We start from the raw sequence: 19872 nt of genomic DNA, 5'->3' as shown, positions 1-19872 counted from the left end.
GCACAACAGTTTGACAATCTGTGGTTTACATGATCAAATGCCAACATTTAAAAACCTAACCTGTCTTGAATGAATTCAGATGTGAAGTTTGTAGGGTTTCTGCAATGTCTAAACCGGGATGGGTTTCTGAGAGCAAACGTTGCCCTATAACAAAATGGGAGATCACCATACGGTCCTATTAGATAATGTTTTTTAATGAAGCGATAACAATAACGTAAGGAATAGCATCAAGTAAAAAAGGAGATTTCTGATCATCTCATCTTTGTCACACGGATACGCAATACTGTGTTGATGAGTGCATTTGTTATGAACCACACATTTGTAGTTCATTGTCGCTTGATGATGACGTCACCAACGTGGGTCAAGGAATAATCGGTGGCGGTAGAAGAAGATTTGCTCAATAGCACTCAACTTAATCTATGGTTAAAATTAAAATAGTAGTTTATGAAAGTACTTTATTGACTTCAAATTGTACGTTGAAGCAAGAGAGAGGGAGTCATGTCGGTAAATTACGCCGCTGGACTATCTCCCTATGCAGACAAAGGTGTATGCGGGCTCCCGGAGGTGAGCATCCAGGGTGCTAGCAACTAAATTGCTCTCATGCCTGATTATGCAGCTATTCAATGGATAGCTGTTTATATAGCTAGCTACCTTTCGTAATTGTTGGTGTTGTTCTCACCTCTTCTTATTTTATATACCCATTCTCAATAACTCCTTATGGCCTTTTCTTTCATCTCATGTTTGCTCGTTCCCCACTTAACTGTTCCAGGAGTTTGATAGTCCAGAGGAGTTGAGAGTGAAGGTGGAGACTCTGGCCCAGCTGATTAAAGAGTCTCAGTACATGGTTGTCCACTCAGGAGCGGGAATAAGCACCTCTGCAGGCATACCTGACTTCAGGTGACTCACAAACACGCACCCCACCACTACCAGACTCGCATGCCAAAGTTAAGATAGTAAGTCAATTACAGAAATACTTTACAGGAGGACCTTCTCTCCTTTAGCCCAATGCACTGCTACTTCAGACATATTGTAAACATTCATCTTAAAATAGTATTTGAAAAGGCAACGGACTGTATTGCCATAAGGGGGCAGTAGAGCTCTGAATGACTGATTCTGAAATTGACTCACGATCCTTCCACACAGATTTTAATGTGTATCTATTTGCCTCTCTCATTCTTAATCCATCCAATGCTTTTCTCTCCGTGTTGCTGTTCTTGTGTGTCTTGTCTTTTGTGTGCCTGGGTTAAAAGGTTGTAGCTTAGTTAACACTGGTAATACTTTACCTATAGGGGGCTTCACGTTCATGTTTCATTAGCCTGTCTGTTAGCATGCTACGTATGTCCACTACTTTTCTTTCAGAGACATTTCTTGACATTAATATTTCACAGTTCTCTCTCCCTTTCTCACACAATGGATGACGTATATCCCTTTGTTGGTGCTTGAAAGCAGTCTACTGTCCAGTAGTACATCACATTGTTAGCGATGAGTGCTCCACAGATGGCCGCAACGGTTCAAAGGGAATTATGGAGTAGAGTTCTTCACTCAGTATTCTCCCTCGGCTCATGCATGAAAATGTGTTTTGAACAGAGTAGTCTAACAGCAGAGCCCACTGTGGATGACTGATACTGACTGAATAGTCGGTTTACTTCCCCCCCCCCCCCCATGCTTTGCCTCACCATATCCTTCAATGTAGGTTACTGAAATACACACACCCTCTTATTTATCTGTTTGTTTTGTCTCTGGTTGTCAGGGGTCCTAAGGGTGTATGGACCATGGAGGAGAGAGGAGAGACTCCCCACTTTGAGACCACCTTTGAGGATGCCACGCCCAGCTTTACCCACCTCGCTCTCCTGGGACTGCAGAGGGCTGGCTACCTTAAATACCTGATCAGCCAGAATGTAGATGGCTTGCATGTCCGCTCAGGCTTCCCCAGGTAAAACGGCAATGTCTTAGCCTTCATGTCACGTAGCATAGATCCATCTATTCAACATTCTAGACTAGAGGTTCTCTCCTGCATCTTGGCATGATTTTTAATTTACTTACTGTGAATAATGAATTCATAGTAGCCTCTCCTGTCTTTCTGCGACCCCTATCCCCCTTTGAAATCTCAGATTCGGTTCCACGCTGGCTCAGAATACGATTAACATATTAACACAGCTGACAGGGTCATACTGTTACTCCAAATCCTACAGTAATCAGAGACAGGAAATGAAATGTTGAACTAAGTCGTGACCTGCTGCTAATGTCTGTTTTACATAGATGATTGGCAGAATATGAATGGATTTGGTATGAACTGATGTGGCACACAAGTTGCGTGAATTTTTTGTGGGGTAAAAATGGACTCTCATTATCTTATTCCTCACTATCTCTCCTGCCTCTCTCAACAGGGACTTGTTGTCTGAGCTGCACGGCAACATGTTTGTGGAGGAGTGTGGAAAGTGTGGCAGGTACGCTAAGATGAAGAGCAAGGAGATATTGTGGACATTGGTACTTGAGTGGAATAAATAGGAAAGAAGGGTGTAGCTGCTCTGCCATTTCACCGCGGCACAAAACAGACATCAGAATAGTTTGCCGTCTGACGCACAATTGAAAACACGGAGGTGCATACAAACTTACCTGAGACGAGGCAGCTGTTTCACATGAATACTAATGAGAATCCGCTGCTAGCTGCCCTCTGTGCTGTTCCTTTGGTGTGAGATTCGCACACCACAATATGAATGTGCTGGAAGGTTTTACATCAATGTGTGATGGTTCTTTTCATTATGAAGAATTATGTTGATGTTTGCCTTCAGAAAAGTCAGCGAAACATTAGAAATGCAATTTGTCAAGACATCAGAGGGAATGGAGCTGTGGGTTGTGTGGTTTTCCAGGCAGTATGTGAGGGAGAAGGTGATTGGTGTGATGGGGCTGAAGCCGACAGGACGCTACTGTGAGGAGGTCCGCTCCAGGGGTCTCAGAGCCTGCAGGTAACACACTCACTGATGAAGCCCTATTGTCATCTACATGGATCTATAATTCCATGTTGACCAACAGATCTCAAGGCAAAGTAACTGTGTGTGTGTGTGTGTGTGTGTGTGTGTGTGTGTGTGTGTGTGTGTGTGTGTGTGTGTGTGTGTGTGTGTGTGTGTGTGTGTGTGTGTGTGTGTGTGTGTGTGTGTGTGTGTGTGTGTGTGTGTGTGTGTGTGTGTGTGTCAGAGGGAAGCTGATCAGCACCATACTGGACTGGGAGGACGCTCTACCCGACAGAGATCTCAACAAGGCAGATGACGCCAGCAGGTGAGACAAACATCCGTCTGGCTTTTTACAAGGAAGGTCAAACCGCAGCCTTTGTTGTACTTTACAAGTAGAGCACAGACCCGTAGCTGTGACTCACTAACAATCAGTGCAGTAATAATACTGAGGAAAGTTCAGTCTGTAACATGGTGAGTATACAGCCGGAGTGGACACGGACCCTGTAAATAAACATGCAGATGTGCATGACTGGCCTAGACTGGACATAGACCGGACATACTGTTGAATGCTGTGTAGTGTAAATGTTGTCTGTGTGTTCCCAGGAGAGCAGACCTGGCTCTGACTCTGGGCACCTCCCTGCAGATCAAACCCAGTGGAGACCTCCCCCTCCTCACCAAACGCAAAGGGGGCAAGGTGGTCATCGTTAACCTGCAGGCTACCAAACACGTGAGCGATGCATGCATTTACAGACACGCACATATGCATAACCATGGAAGCTAACTATGTTAGCTTGTGCTCTTTTAGTTGCAGCATCAACAAGCCTCATTCACATCATTTTCACTGCTGGATGTTTGAATCAGTAGAGGACACAGTTCCAATCATCTCATTATCTCATGGCTGTCGCCTTCTCTTTACCAGGACAAGCATGCACATTTGCGTATCCATGGTTATGTGGACAATGTCATGAAACAGCTGATGGAACTGCTGGGATTGGACATTCCAAAGTGGGAGGGGCCAACCCTCTGTGAAAGCTCCACAGCCAACACAGCACCTGATGCTGATGTGAAACCACCGCCTGTTACAAAAAAAGAAGTGAAGAGGGAGGTGAGGAAAAGACTGGCTGAACCCAAAAATGAGGAAGTGGATGAGGGGAAAGAGCCAGGTCCAGTGAAGAAGGAGAGAACAGACTCACCCTCAGGACCAGAGGAAAACAAAGGGTGTGTGGTTCAGTCTGACTCTGGGCCTGTTGATGGCCAAGCCCCTGTGACCAGGACCCCTCCAAGCCCTTAGACAACCCAGATTCTCCCCCTACTCATGCAAACATGCACAGCGTCCACAAGCCCAACTCTACTAATACTCTCCCACTGGTGTCTTACACACACACACACACACACACACACACACACACACAGATCAAAGCTCACGCCCAGTAGTAGTGAAAGTCCTGCAGCCTAACTGAGGTAAAGATTACTGGTGGAACCCTCCAGAGAGACCTACATCACAGATATATATATGACCTGAATTATAACAGGTCTCACATTGAGATGCAGGCTAGAGGCAAGTGCCCCAAGTTCTTGCATCATTGGAATCCAGAGCAAAGGCACAAAGCTCAGTAGATTCCAGTGGACCACAGAATGAAATGATGATTGATGCTTAGAACTGAAGTTGAATCTTTGTCATCCAAGAACCAGGATGGTGTGCTTAGGAGGTTGTCATAGAGGGCACACATTATTGTAGGTCATCCATATGTCTCTTAAGTTGGCTGAGTGTGTAGTTATGGCCTTTGATGCTGTGATATCTATTTTTTACCCCCGAATCCCTTTCTTTCTTAACCTTGACTTGTTCATTGTTTTGTTTATTTAAATACATATTCTGTGTTCTGACATCAAGTACCTGTACATTGTCCAGATGTTTTGATAATAAACATTGCATATGAAATGGTGTGCATGTTCCTGTAGGATGTCCAGAGTTTTATCAGCCTTATTTGCTAATAATGATAGATGGAAGCCTAGTAGACCAAAGCTCTCCTCTCCCTTTCAATTCATCATGGTCACAGCAAACCTCTAACACACATTTCCCAAGAGGCTGCAGATTTGTGGTGCCATGATTGAAACTACACGCATCTCCATTGTTGAAAGCTCCAGAAGAGTCTGGGACCTGCTGTGAAGCAGTAGCTATGGTTACTGATGTTGTGGGGGTTCAGATGGCTGAGCGGTTAGCGAGTCGGGCTATTAATCAGAAGGTTGTTGGTTCGATTCCCGGCTGTGCAAAAATGACGTTGTGTCCTTGGGCAAGGCACTTCACCCTACTTGCCTCGGGGAGAATGTCCCTGTACTTACTGTAAGTCGCTCTGGATAAAAGCGTCTGCTAAATGACTAAATGTTGTGTTTCCGGGTTTCTGGCAACCAATCTTTGGGTAGAGACAAGATGCTGAGTGGACTTTAGTATCTCCCAGACCAGGGTGCAGGGCATTACCCAGGGTCATCTAGATAAGACGTGTCACCCAATATGCCCCTCACTTTGTGAGATTAAAGGAATAGTGTTCTATATACTTCCTTTGTCTGACCATGCCAAGAGGTTTTGTGAGATTCCAAAATTCTCAATAGGTTATCTTGGGTTGAGGTGTAGATGGAGGGAGTCAGGTGGCTGAGCAGTTAGGGACTTGGGCTAGTAATCCAAAGGTTGCTGGTTCGATTCCCGGCTGTGCAAATGACGTTGTGTCCTTGGGCAAGGAATTTCACCCTACTTGCCTCGGGGAGAATGTTCCTGTACTCTGGATAAGAGCGTCTGTTAAATGATTTAATGTAAATGTAGATGAAAGGTATAGACCAAATTGCAACCTTCTCACTGGTCGTTTAAATGTGGCCAAGATAAGACGTGCATATGCCACGTCTGCATAATGTTCTGTTGGCCTACCTTCTGCTCTTTATCTGTGTCTGGTGTACAAAAGAGGACTCCTGTCCTCTCTGTCTGCTTTGGAAAGAGGTCAGGTTGTATGACAGTGACAGTAGTGGCAGGTGTTGCGTAAGGAAGAGCTGGGACACAGATGTTGTGTTCGGGAGACGAATAGACTGTGTCCTCCTGCTCACCATTACTAGACGACCCATCTTGTCCTTTTTCATGGTCCATTTGCCATCCGCTCAATGCCCACTCACTCACTTTTTACCACTTGTGAAATCTCTCCTGTCATTCCGCCCATCACTCAGTTGTAAAAGAGACATTGAGGATCGCAGCGAAGCAGGCGAACGAGAGAGAGGCAGAACGGTTCTGTGTGCTTTCCAGATCAAATCCGGATAATGCTCAATCTATTACAATGCTTTCTATTTTCAGGGTGAAAAGTGCCATGGAGTTGAACTATAATGGCAAATGACGGATGGCAGGTGTTTCTGACATTCTTACAGGCTTACATGCCAATAAAATAGGAGAAGGTTTAAGATCTAAAGCAGGGGTGGGGAACATCCGGCCACCGGGCCGTAGCGGCCCCCAAGACAGCTTGATCTGGCCCACGAGGCAATTCATAAATACCCCAAAAGGATCTAGACAGCAATAACTGTTTTTTTTTTACTGATAACTATATCGTACTGATTCTGTTTTTTTTTTGAGGAAAGTTTGCTTCTTCGGGGATAGGAGGGAGAGAGGGGATGCATATAATTGTGTCATGTTGAAAAAATTTGTTAAACCTGAAACAGATTTTTTTTATGGATAGCTTTCTAAAACTGTTGATTATGGAGTCAAATCCAATCTTGCATATCAATTGTTTTATAAACGGCCCTGTGTTCCTGTGCTTAATTATGACATTAACATGCTTCCATGATGACACCCATACTCCTGGGACAGCAATGTTAATGTCTTTTATGAAGATGGTGTAGAACAGGTGGTTTGGAACCACACAGACTCTATTAAGTCTAACTGCCCCCCTCAAAATATGAATATGTCCTTCTGTTCTATATTTAGTCTCACACGTGACATATGAAAGAATGGAGTGTGATCCACAGCTGTGCCAATAGGACGAATTGTTTTTTGGGCAATCAAAAAGGTATAAGATTAATTATTATTCTGCCAATCGATCATAAATTGTTGATGCACGTTGCCTGAGTGCTGGTCTCGTCTGCAGAAGAAGCCATATGCAGCCTGTTAACACAGACTATAAAGGCCACTGTAGGCTGCCCACTCCACCAAAGCTTCCAATTCAGAAAACTGAAGCAAGTATTTTTCTACTCCAGTTGAGGTGATTGGTTGAACTCGTGATCCAGATCCTTATTACAATTCAGAGCAGCAGTCTACAGGAGTAGAGAATCTGTGCCGTCACGCTCTGTTCAGGGAAGGTTATATATTGGAGAGCTTTCCCATCCAGCATGGCTCTGTGTTCTCTGCCTGGAATCACAGAAGGAAGAACTGGTTTACAGTCAACTTCCTTACAATGGGGATGGCAGAGTCCTTGTTTGGAACAAAATAATCTGATTCACAGTAGTATATATATAAATATATTAAAAGTAGATTCACAGTCGTATATATGAGGAACCATCACCATAATTCCCTCCAACCAATGTATGGATGTTTACAACATGATGATGTGGATCGGCACAAAGACTTACCTGGTGGTGTCCTAGTTTAGAGGAAAGCCATTCAAATGCTTTTCTATTTTTTCCTAGATCCGAGTGTCTGGTGCTTGTTGTGAGAAATTGTGACTGACATTCTTGCTCGGTCTCTTTTAACGGTTATTAAACTTGATTCATGTCACCTACATTAGCCTTACATGGCAGTGGAGTGAAATGAACTCCAAGCTGATATGACATAGCCTTAATGGGAAAAACAAAAACGGACAGAAATGTTGCTGCACTGGGGGGGGTGTGAAGAGTGGTTCCCTGAGGCTCCTTTACAGTAGTGGTGCTCAGTCCAACACACATACACTGCTATTAGTCTGTTTACTATTTTTTCTGTTACTTTCCCTCTCAGAAGTGCCACTGGAATGACCTTCCATCCTTCTTGCAGGATAGTCTCTGCTTCAGTGTACAATCTCTACACACAGTATTACCATATAAAGTAGATCAATGTAATGAGGATGTATATGTAACATGTTTTGTGGCACCTTTTATAGCTTGTATTTTGATTGGATGTATCTGGATATCCTCAGATATATACTTGTCAGTGAAGTGGTTTCTTCAAAATCGTTTCTCTTCTCTAGAATCACCTTTTGATCTAAAGATAAGTGTGTTTTACGGATGCGATGGCAGGTGGAAGATAGCAAATGTCTCATAGGTGTTTTCAGTTAAACATTCCTGAGAACATTTATTGTAGCTAGTGTGTGACTACTAGACACAGGCATGTTAAATAAGCACTGCCTCCTCCACGTCCTGGTTCTGCCACCCACTCAGCGAAGACCCTTCTTTGCTTCTAAATGGGTTAGAATGTTCCAAGCTTGACTTGTCCACAATGCGGATGTGTCTTACCATGACCATCATAATGTACGTGATAACAAAATATCAAATTGTCAATCTTACTTTTGCCTCTGTTGTGTGTCATTTGGTTCCTAATTAGCTGGTAAGAGCAGTGTCCATGATTACCAACCTGAAGCAACTGAAGCCAGCAAAAATATATTAAGATATCAATTGGGATGGAAGAGAAAACTGTATCACAGTATAATTTTTTTCTCTCTAAATTAATTGGCAATCTGTAGACTGGAGAGTAGCCCACCAAAGCTGTGTTTAGAGACACCAACTTGAGGAACATATTCAAATTGAATCAATCATTGTTTGTTTCTGTCGTTTAATTTCTCCCTGAGGTGGGTCATGTGTCTGACCCATCTCCCTCAGGCTCCCAGTAGCTTTCATGTGGATGTAGACAGAGATTGTTGCTGGGACAACGGATCAAACGACATAATTTGAAACAGAGTAGTGAATCGTCTTCCACCATTAGAGGGGTTTTGAAGTGGGAGTGTGTTGTAGTTATGGTTGGGCTCTGTTCTTGGGAGCAGCCAGCAACTGTCATCCTAAAGTGGTAAGATTGTAGTAATATTATGGTTAGAGGTTGCTGCTACGTTTCTGGGGTTCAATTTCCTGGACTTTGTGATGTTCTCAGAAACATACACTGGTGGTCTCAGTCCACACATGTCCATTTTGTAAGATAGCTGTGGTTACTCACCAACACAGCACCCACAGAGTATAGATAGGGTACAGAAATAAGGCATCTTGTCTGAACATCACACAACTACATCGCATTTAATTAATATACATTTTTTGTCACAGAATTTCACATTTAGGCAACATTGATATAACACGTAAAGCACATTAGATCACTGATTAAAAATACTTATTCTGCCTGCTTTGCAATAAAAGAATACTGACAACTTCACATGAAACCATTCATTACAAACATGCCTTGACAACATTTTAGTAAGATATAACCTGACAACCATTAGTCTTGTCCCATTAGGAAAAAAGGACAGAGATGAGAATTACACAATTTCAGTTAAACAGATCTGATGAAGCACACTGGAACTGTAATTACACAAAAAAAATGCCATAATCTATTCAGGACTCTTCTTTTTCTCCACTTATAGTAGCACCGGATCAACCACTTGGACAGCTCAATTGAGGTAAACCATCATTTCTTAAGATGACCCTTTTACATGTCATATGAGGATAAATTATGTTTGAAGAGCTATGCAGTTTGAAAAATTGAAGTGTGTCCTTCAAGCTTTGCCTTTGAACGCAACATGAGTGTTCTCATTTATCTTCCTACATTGTTTGCAGGCTGCTCACATGGAATTAGTGTTCGTCCATAACGATTCATCTCTGTTCAAAATTAACAGATGACCAGAGATACAGTAAAACGCTACTAGTTCATCTTAAATACATTATTTATAAGTGAAACTGAATATAAATTCTCTGAGCTCTACAAGGTGTACTGATACATAAATATATATATATAAATATTTTCATCTTCATTGCAATCATATACTCTGTCAACCTGATGGTAATTTACATGTTGATATCCTCGTGGACAATGACCATACCCGGCATGCTTTCCTCCACTTTCCTCCCCCTCAGGGCCAGAGTCAGAAAGTTCCGGATGGACAGAGACACTCGGACAAGCAGCTCCTTCAGGCCAGCCCGGTACTCCTGCCTGATAAGACAGTACAGCACTGGGTTCAGGCAGCTGTTGGTATGAGCCAAACACACAGTCAGAGGGAAAGCGTAGGCCTGGGCATTGTAGAAGGCCTTATTGAAGGGAACCTGGTCAAACTTGATGAGCACGCTCCACAGGGTCAGTGCCTGGTTCGGAAGCCAGCAAAGGAAAAAGGACAGGACCACGATGGTGACAGAGCGGGTCAGTTTGGAGCGCCGCTGGTCACGGCACTTTTCCCCTTCGGTCTGGCGCTTCATGTCCCTGCCGAGTACGCCACCCACGGCGCGGCGGCTGAGGATGAACCTCAGGAGGAGGAGATAGCACACACTGATCACTACCAAGGGAACTACAAATCCCAGCAGCATTTTCTGAATCTGGTAGAGACCCAGGAGAATCTGAGGGTCCCAGCGGCCTGAATCTGAGTCTGAGAACCGGACAAGACACAGCTCATCATCTGCAGACACCTGGAAACATCACAGACATATGAAATATTCAGAAGATGGATATGTTAAAGCAATTTTTTATGAATTTGTTCAAAACCGAATCCACTGAAAATTTGCCAAACCTGGACTGTGGTTGAGTAGACTGCATGGGGAAGCGTGGCAACCACTGATACCACCCAGATAGCCAGGCTGGTCCACTTAGCACGAACGGCGGCCATTTTGGGGCTTCTCATCTTCAGAGAGGAGACGAGGGTGCAGTAGCGTGCTGCACTCATGGCGGTCAGGAAGAAGACGCTGGCATACATGTTCATGGTGGTCACAGAGCTAACAATCTTACACATCACCCTGCCGAAGGGCCAGCGGAAGTCCAGAGCCGTGTCCACCGCCCAGAAGGGCAGGGTGAGGACGAACTGAAGGTCGGTGAGCGCCAGGCTCATCACATAGCAATCAATGGATGAGTGGTTCTTCCGGTGGCGGGAATGCAGAAGGAACAGCGCCAGCAGGTTACCTACAAGACCGAGTGCACAGACCACCAAGTAGACCAGCGCAATGATTACACGCACCTGTGAATTTCAGAAACTGACGGTCAAGTCTTGTGCAAAAAGGTTATTACTAATAACACAGTAAAAACACTATGAGTAGGGTCATATACAATACTTTCCATGTTTGGTCCATTTAACATTGAGCCTCAAAAACTCAAAAACTATGCAGCTATTATGAACTGGTAGTCTAGACTAATATTAAATTGTTGATGGGATGTTACTACATACTACATAAATTATTAATACAAACAAAATACATACACATTCATACAAGGTTAATGCTGCAAGATTGTCAATTATCATATAAGCATGACTATACTCTTTGACAGGCTATGCAAACTGGTAAAAATACACCATCCTTTCTTCGTTTTTTTCACGCTCTGTTCATGTTCAATCCTAGCTTCAAAAATCAAAGGTTACTTGGGAGCGATATTTTTCAATAGCTGACATTTACACTGGGTTTGATGATCGAATGTGTGATTAGTCTTTTAATGAGTGACGTATTTACCGCCAAGTTAGCGCTGTCCCCGTACAGTTCAGGAGCTGACTCTTTGGAGAGGAGATCAAGCCAGCAGTTCAGGGAGAGGTTGTTTAGACTCCCCAGTCGCACTGACAGGTTTGTTGAACCAACAGTGTCATCATCGTCCCCTCCGCACATGTTCAACCCAAAGAAAACCAGATAACTGCTGTTGGTGTGCATTTTAACGGTCTTTCGTCCAGCCAGATATTCCACAGATGTTACTGAGCAAAACAGCTGAAGTCAGAATTGCATGTTGAGAACCCCAAATTGTCTTATCTGTTCTTTTTTCCCCTCAGAAGGTTATCATTTTTTCTGGCCAACAGGAACAACAGTGGATATGCATGTGTAATTGAAAGTATTTTTTCCAAAAAGCAAACTACTGTCCAACTGGAAAGAGAACTCTTGTGGATCCAACGTTCAGTTGTGTTTCAGTTATTTGACTTGTATACGCTGGATACGAAAGTCGGACCTGTCTGATGGCAGAGAGCGTCCGACTCGTTTTTATACTGTGTTGGCGAGCAAGCGCGCGCTCCTACCTCCCTTTCTTTTGCGGTTTGTCACACATTTTGACTTGATGGATTCCGGAGAAGTAGTCTAGACGTTATTGCTCGACAACCTTTGACAAAACATGGATTTGTTTCTGTGACGCTGAATTGGAGTTAAAATATCAATATCATTTAATATATATGTAGATAAATATCAAATAGCCCAGGTATCCCCGGATACCTATCTAGGATACAATAAACGAATGACAGGTAGTTCTGCATGTTAGAGAGACCAATATGATTCTTAGAATTTGGTTAGGGGTCACAAGAGCAGAATACTAATATAGGAACCTGTTATGCTCTAATGAATTATTTTTAATCATGTTTTAATGTATTAACGTCCCTCGGGAGTCAGGTGGCTGAGCGGTGAGGTAATCGGGCTAGTGATCCGAAGGTTGCCAGTTCGATTCCCGGTTATGCCACTGACGTTGTGTCCTTGGGCAAGGCACTTCACCCTACTTGCCTCGGAGGAATGTCCCTGTACTTACTGTAAGTCGCTCTGGATAAGAGCGTCTGGTAAATGTAATGTACAATTTTACGCACATAATTTTCTATTTTGTCACTGGCCTATGCATACAGATAGCTACCATATTTTGAGCTATCCGAAATAGCTTGTCCTTGAAGACGACAACAGGCATTTGAATTCAAACGGAAAGTGCATTACACATTTTTAATGTCACTCACGTTGTTCAGATAATTAGCAGATTGTAATCTTCATATGGCACATAATTAACTTAGTGCAGACTGACTTTGTTCACTGCTAGATTTGAAATACCCGTCTATATGGTATCATTAGAGCCTCGCATATCTCTATGCCCATACCTTTCCAAAGGATGACAACTTAAATGTCAAATTACATTACATTTTTAAAGCTGTGTCTTGGGTTCTCTTACCACACTTAAAAAAAACAATTATTGCACTTTTCTAAGCATGTGTTGTAGGCTATTTTGTTGATCAAACGCAAAACGGTGAAAGTGTTACGATCATATTCGGTCTGCCTTTTCTCACGCAAGACTTCGAGTTTTAAGACTGATCAATCACTTAGGTGATCATATAGCCAATGCTTTTAAAGCAGAAGGTAGCAAAATCTTGATCGATTATTGAATTTGGAGCCTCAAGGGTCATCCTTACTGAAGATGTGTTTTATTGATTTGTCTCCTCTTTATATATTTCCTTACATTCTTCCCCATTGTACAAAAACTGTCATGTGGGATAGTAATATCTCATAAACCAATGACCTATTTCACAATTAGTTTACTAAATTATTATTAATTTTGAATATAATTTCAAGAAGCAGATATGCTTTCTTCTCTATGCAGTCCTTACATTCCATCTATCCTCAATGGGCCCCTGCCTCACCAGTGTTAATGTAACATGAGAAATGAAAGAAAGGAAACAAATAATTTAAATCAGTTGGGGTTTATCATGAGATGGCGTCTCTCAGAAAGATGATGTCTGACAACATCATACATGGTTTAAAAGGTGGTTTATGTGGAGAAAATTACTCCATCTAAAAGTATTTCTCCTAGGGCAGTTTCAGGGATTTAATGTTTTCATACTTATGTTTGGCAAAGTGATTTAAATTTAGTGAATTAAATTATTCTAATTCTAATTATTCTAAAGAAATCTATGCAAGATTTTTGAGTTCTGTTAAAAGACAGGTTTGTCTGACACAATTTAAGTTGGGAGTGAAGGAATCTATGTAGCTCAAGTTAAAGACATCACCTTGTGTTTTTGTGATTCCAAAATATTAACCATAACCATAATACAACCTAACCGATGAATGACCGTATCTTGGGAACTGGAAGTAAGATATGAGAACATTTGAATGTACTGAATAGAGACAAATTGCCATGGTATCATGCTGCATCTCCATAATAAACCTTATCTTGTTCATGTATTTTCATAGATCTTAAAGGCGGGGTCGGTAATTTTGTTGGGAAGCACTTTTTGTCATATTTGCTCAAATAAATTTAATGTCATATTTGCTGAAAACAAATGGTAAATCTAAAGGTTTGATAGTAACATTAAATATAGTAACATTAAATAAATCCGGTATCTGTGGCCTGTAATAAACACAACCAATCATTTAGTCCAGACTGAACTTAATGATTGGATGGCATTCGGACCGAATACAATGATTGGGTCCACAACCTCAATGTTGAGGTCCAAATAATCATACAATGTTGACATGTAGATTTACAACAGAGACTTTCAAACCATCAATTTACAATTTCCACTGTGTTGTTCATAAATACACTTCAGTTCAGGGAAAGTCTTCCAAATCATACTTTATTAAAAGGTGAATGAAAGTTAAATAAGAAAGTGAAGTGAATAAAAACATATTTTGTCAGTATCCATAAGGTCATCAGCCGGCATGTGAATATAATACATTATCAGTATATTACATGACCCTTCAATAGGGTCCATAGTCTTGGTTTACAAACTAACTTCCAAAGCAACAATATAATGAAAACCATAAGCAGTATGGATCTCTAAAATGATGGTGATCAACTATGGTCTTAGCTGCAGTAAACAGGACTAACCCAGCAGTTGCCCATTCTGTTAATGTATTCCTTATATTCATTATATAGTTGAGTGGTCAGAGTGGTCAAAGTGGATGCTTAAGGTTGTGGTCAAGGCAGTTTGTGTCTGGATGCTCGGGTCCAAAGTGGAGCTTATCGAGAAGAGTAACCAGGAGCTCCACGCCCCGGGCCAGAGACATGGTTGGTTGGAAGGTGCTCTCTGTGTCCATTACTGACTGGAGCCAACGGGACGGCACTGGTTTGGTATGAGACACAAGAGTCATGGTCACGGTCAGACAAACATACAATAAGTAATAAGGGGTCAGATGGCTCAGCGGTGAGGGAATCGGGCTATTAATCAGAAGGTTGCCGGTTCAATTCCTGGCCGTGCAAAAAGACGTTGTGTCCTTGGGCAAGGCACTTCACCCTACTTGCCTCGGGGGGGATGTCCCTGTACTTACTGTAAGTCGCTCTGGATAAGAGTGTCTGCTAAATGACTAAAATGTCAATGTAAGTAATAGGTAAAAGCCAGGGCCATACCCTGGACCACTTATAACCCTTAGTCCTCTGCTGTACTCATTAGAGCCACTCTTTGGCACATTTATCACTTTGGATAAAACATCTGCTAAATGAATAAATGTGAAAGCCAATATGTGTGTGTAAAATGTAGAGCGAGTTGTGTGAGCTTGTGTAAGTGTGATTTGCGTTTGTATGTCTGAGTATGTGTTTTAGAACAATAAGACAACTAACCCCTGGTTTCAGTGAAGTCCTCCTGACTTGTAGAAGTATACGGGTCAGGTTGTAGACTTGGAGAGAGAAGGAGAGAGAAGGACAGAAGCAGCACCTGAGAGAGAGAGACAGAGAGAGAGAGAGACAGAGAGAGAGTACCAGTGAAGAAGCGATGGATGTTCACATTTTTAAAGGAATTGAGAACCACAAAATTGAAGTTTCCCTATAATCACAATGCGTACCCAAAGTCCATAGCAAAAACCTAGTCATAATCTAGCCATATCCCTGTGTATACATATGTAGGTCTTTTTCCCCTCTCACCAGGATGCAGGTTCCTGTCTGCACAGGCTTTCCAGACCCGTTGGTGAGGACACTCTGCAGTCGACCCAGCTGCTCCAACAGGGAACTGAAGAGAGAGAGACAGAGGGATGGAGGATTAGATGGAGATAACAGAGGAATAAAAGAATAGATGGAGTGAGAAAAAATGGAAGGAAGGAATCAACGATAGAGGAGGGAGAGGGAGGAAGGTATAGAGGACAATGTCCTCTATAAATAGACTATGTGTGTGTGTGTGTGTTTGTGTGTGTGTGTGTGTGTGTGTGTATGTGTGTGTGTGTGTGTGTGTGTGTGTGTGTGTGTGTGTGTGTGTGTGTGTGTGTGTGTGTGTGTGTGTGAGAGAGAGAGAGGTCTCACGTGTTGGTTTGCTCCAACTGATAGACCTTCCTCTGCAGCTCCAAGTTGTGTGTGCTACAGGCAGACATCCTGATAGGAGAAAGATCAAAATAAACACACACACACACACACACACAGAGAGAGAGAGAGAGATTTAGCGAAGAAAGAGAGACCATTGGAGACCCTCTAACAATGAAATCTGTTTAAATTTTTCCTTCTCTTTTCAAACCAAGAGGTGACTGCAGCTGTCTCTCTCACTTCCTTTATTAGCACCTCACTCTCTGTCTCACTCTGTCACTCTCCATCCCACCTCTCCCTTTTTCCACAGACACCATTTCCTCCCTCTCCCATTCATGATGACTCATCTCTCCTCTACCTCTTTGACTACCTATCACTTTAAGACTCTCTCTCTCTCTTCTGCGTCATGAAATGTGCCTTGTTCAAACTGGTTCGAATTCAGACTGACCAATATTCAAATGCTATTATTTTGATATTGTCTGTGTAATTCCCAGTTACATTCTAAACAGAATGTTGAGCTGACATCTGTGTTCCATGGAGCTCATTGGGTGTTCCTACCTCTCCTCCAGTCTGTCAACATACTCCCTCTTCTTCTTCCTGCTCTCCTGGGCTGACTGCTTGTTTCGAATCTTCCTGCGAATTTTCTTCAGGACTCTCTCCTCAAACTGATCCAGCAGAAACAGAGGAGAGTACGGCAAGGAGATGAGAAAGTCATTCTGGACTGACCCTGATTAAGCCACTCATTTCAGTCGATCAGTTCCAGTGTGGCTGCGGATGTGCAATACCTTGGACAGGGGCAGTTTGTTGGGGAGGTTTACGCCCTCTTTAGCCAGAAGCTTCTTCTCATCCTCATTTAGGACTAGCTCCTTTAAGGAATTCGGTGAGTTCCGTTGGGCCTGCCAATCACAGAGATTCTTTCACACTCTCACTCCTCTCTCTAGCTTCCTCTCTCTCTCTCTCTCTCTCTCTCTTTTTTCTCCGTTTGTCTTTCTCTTACCTTCTCTCCGAGTCCTGACAGTAGCAGGCCCTTCACAGTGAGTGGATAGCCTGGGGGAAGCCGGGGATTGTGGGTAGCCGAGAGACACTGTGCAAGCCCTGTGATCTCTGGAAAGAGACCAGACTCCCAGCCTACAGGGCAGACAGAGGTTCAGTCCAAGGGAGCCACAACTACTGATCTACATGTTTCCATGTCTACTATGTCACAGTCACACTGTAATGAATTAGTTACTTTTGAAGTTGACATTGAGAAAGGGAAAGGAGGAATGGGAGATGCCAGCTTATTATTGTCAAGGGCAACCCGGTAGGGGATCAAAAAATGAAGGCGCAGTATTGAGTGGATACCTACATATGCTTCTGCTAAGCTTTTCATTCGCTGAAAACAACCTATTACCCTCTTTTTCTCTGAAATCACACAACAACTACATCAGCTTTGTAATTAGTCAAATTCGTTTGAAAATGGAATAAAAGCCATGTCATTGTTGAGAGAACTGTTGCAAATAGAAAAGAATAATTCATTCTCAATGATGCATAATGAACACTATTTTGAAAAGGCAACTGCCTTTTGATTGTAGACTAGAAAAGGAAACAATATTTGGTCTTGATGGCTTACAGTTGGTGACCATCATGCTCATTATTGTGCTTCAGAAAGTGTGTTGAAAACAGCACACTGCATCCATTTTAAACATCAGTAAGGGTGTCCAGTTCTCACAGGTCAGTGCCCTACATCTGAAAGAGTGCTCACTTTATAGTATGCTCTCAGGTGCAGCCCAGTGCCTGACCAGAATCAGAAAACAGGAAAAGTAGTGCCTGGGTATAATCATTCTGAGCTACATCCCTGGAGGAAATGAATGAAAGACTTTGAACTCATTCATGGGAAAAGGGGAGGATACACTATAATTTCCTTCATTTCCTCGCAGTCTGGTCTCATCACAGCCAAGTGGTTATGCATGGTTCAGGCTGATGGATGTTGAGTGAAACAGCAATAAATGAAATAATGAAATAAATTAAAATAAAATAAATGTTTCAGAATGTCAGCAAAGCGTGTCCTATCATGACCATTTACTCTCCATTTGTTCAGACTGTGCATCGTGTCTTACTCAAGTCAATGGAGACATCAGGAGCCGGCTTGGACAGGAGAAAGCTGAGTGACTGAGATTGGGGTGGAAGCTGAAATGTGTGAATGGCAGGGCTGGCAGGGGGATGGGGGCTGTCCAGATGGTCTGAGGCTGGGTCTTCACTGATGCCACTGTCACTGGGGCAGGGGGACCACAGAGGCGACGTGGGAGGAGATGATGAGTCACTCCCACCCAGCAGAGTGTCCAAGAAATCCTCAGCATCACCGCCAGGGTTCACTGTCTGTAGGAGAGAGGGTGTGTGTGTGTGTGTGTATGTGTGTGTGTGTGTGTGTGTTGAGTGTGAGTATGTATGATATGAGAAATAATGAAGCACATTTTTGAATGCGATGATGTCCTTAAAGGCAGAAACCAAGGACAATACTCCTATTGAAGGACATCCGATAATTAGATAGAGGTAGAAGCTATGTTTAAAGCATGACTGGTGCAGGGGTTCAATGAGGGAAATAGTAAGAAACCAGAGTCCCTAACCCCTGACCTCAGAGCTGTCAATCAATCTCTGTGACGGCCACATGGAGTACAATAGACAGTCATCGACAGAACCGGAGGCTATTAATACCCCAATCACCACCAAAACAATACAGATATATAGCTATGCAATTATCATCCAGAGCTTCTGTAAGATTTGTGATGGCTGTTATGATGTCCACGGGTACAAAAAGGTGTTTTTCTTACCCCATGTAGGGTTACTGGCCAGGGTTGGATGTTGTCTGCCTGGTTCAGAAGGAGATCAAGGAGTTCCATTCCACCATGCATCTGATAAGAAGACACCAATTGGCAGAGATCAAGCAGGGCTGGGACACCGAATCAGAACAGTAAATCTCAAAACAACAAAACCAAATAATCTATTAACTTGATTCCAGCCATAAAGGCGAGTGTCTAGAAAGAGTGTTCTTTGCCCCATATCCTGAGAATCAAGACCTTTGTAGCAGTCCAGTTCTAACATACCAAACTCAACTGAACACATTCATTTAGTTGGTTAAATAGACAAGTTATCGCTCAGTGCTGAACTAAAGTCTGCTCAACCTGATAAAACCTGACAAAGCTTTCAGCACTCAACTCAAACAAGATTAGGTGATTACTGGAAACAGAATACATTTAATTCAAATTGAAAATTAATTGCCCATTTTATAATTAAAGACAAATACAGGATAAAATCAAGATGAATCAGATTTAGCTTACCTTGTTTGAGTTCTGAGTCATTATTCCAACATTAGATGTGAGCTAGCGACAGTTAATGTAATATTAGTACCAACAGCTCCCTTCAAGGTCCACAATGGCAGTGTGTTTATTGTAGATGTGAGTATGTGTACAGTGTGATCTAGGTACACCTACGCCTGTTCCATGGGACAAAGTTGAAATTCCATTAAAGCTTGCTGCTTCTAACCCCATTGATCCCCGTCCAATGAAATTCCATTAAAGCATGCTGCTTTCAACCCCATTGGTCTAATGTCTTTGACATACAAATGAGTTAACAAATGAGGGCATGAGGGACAGCTTTTGATTGGTCAACAAATTGTCCGAGGCCAAACCAGTCTTAAACGATGACTAAAAACACTGAAATGACCTTTCACACAATACATATGCTCTCATTCCCCTCACACTTTCACATTCTCTTTGTCTCACATTGTCTAATTTTATTTCTTGTTTATCTTGCAGATTGCCT

At 42.6% G+C, this 19872-nt stretch overlaps 4 protein-coding genes across 5 annotated transcripts in view; 1 reads left to right on the top strand and 3 right to left on the bottom strand.

Moving 5' to 3' along the window:
• LOC136959289 (methyl-CpG-binding domain protein 3-like) overlaps positions 1-19872 on the bottom strand; it is a 165623-nt gene that overhangs the window by 88904 nt on the left and 56847 nt on the right. The window lies entirely within an intron of this gene.
• Positions 374-4854, top strand: sirt6 (sirtuin 6). Of its 2 annotated transcripts, XM_067253381.1 has the most exons (8): positions 374-564; positions 770-897; positions 1751-1933; positions 2388-2447; positions 2871-2966; positions 3196-3276; positions 3555-3678; positions 3871-4854. In XM_067253381.1, exons 1-8 carry the CDS (start codon positions 499-501, stop codon positions 4240-4242), a joined length of 1110 nt encoding a protein of 369 aa, XP_067109482.1. In that variant the 5' UTR covers positions 374-498; the 3' UTR covers positions 4243-4854. The 2 variants fall into 2 exon arrangements, with proteins under 2 accessions (XP_067109482.1, XP_067109484.1); XM_067253383.1 differs by lacking the exon at positions 374-564 and having other exon boundaries at positions 819-953.
• LOC136958863 (relaxin-3 receptor 1-like) lies at positions 9933-11723 on the bottom strand. Its single transcript, XM_067252982.1, has 3 exons — positions 11574-11723; positions 10646-11086; positions 9933-10544 (listed from the first exon to the last, which is right to left on the bottom strand). Exons 1-3 carry the CDS (start codon positions 11721-11723, stop codon positions 9933-9935), a joined length of 1203 nt encoding a protein of 400 aa, XP_067109083.1.
• LOC136959371 (cyclic AMP-responsive element-binding protein 3-like protein 3-B) lies at positions 14403-19481 on the bottom strand. Its single transcript, XM_067253687.1, has 10 exons — positions 19389-19481; positions 18882-18962; positions 18171-18429; positions 17072-17202; positions 16860-16970; positions 16633-16739; positions 16078-16146; positions 15706-15790; positions 15406-15499; positions 14403-14911 (listed from the first exon to the last, which is right to left on the bottom strand). Exons 1-10 carry the CDS (start codon positions 19407-19409, stop codon positions 14742-14744), a joined length of 1128 nt encoding a protein of 375 aa, XP_067109788.1. The 5' UTR covers positions 19410-19481; the 3' UTR covers positions 14403-14741.

This window comes from Osmerus mordax, chromosome 16 (assembly GCF_038355195.1).
Source record: "Osmerus mordax isolate fOsmMor3 chromosome 16, fOsmMor3.pri, whole genome shotgun sequence".
Taxonomy (NCBI): domain Eukaryota; kingdom Metazoa; phylum Chordata; class Actinopteri; order Osmeriformes; family Osmeridae; genus Osmerus; species Osmerus mordax.
This window is presented reverse-complemented; position numbering and strand designations above follow the sequence as displayed.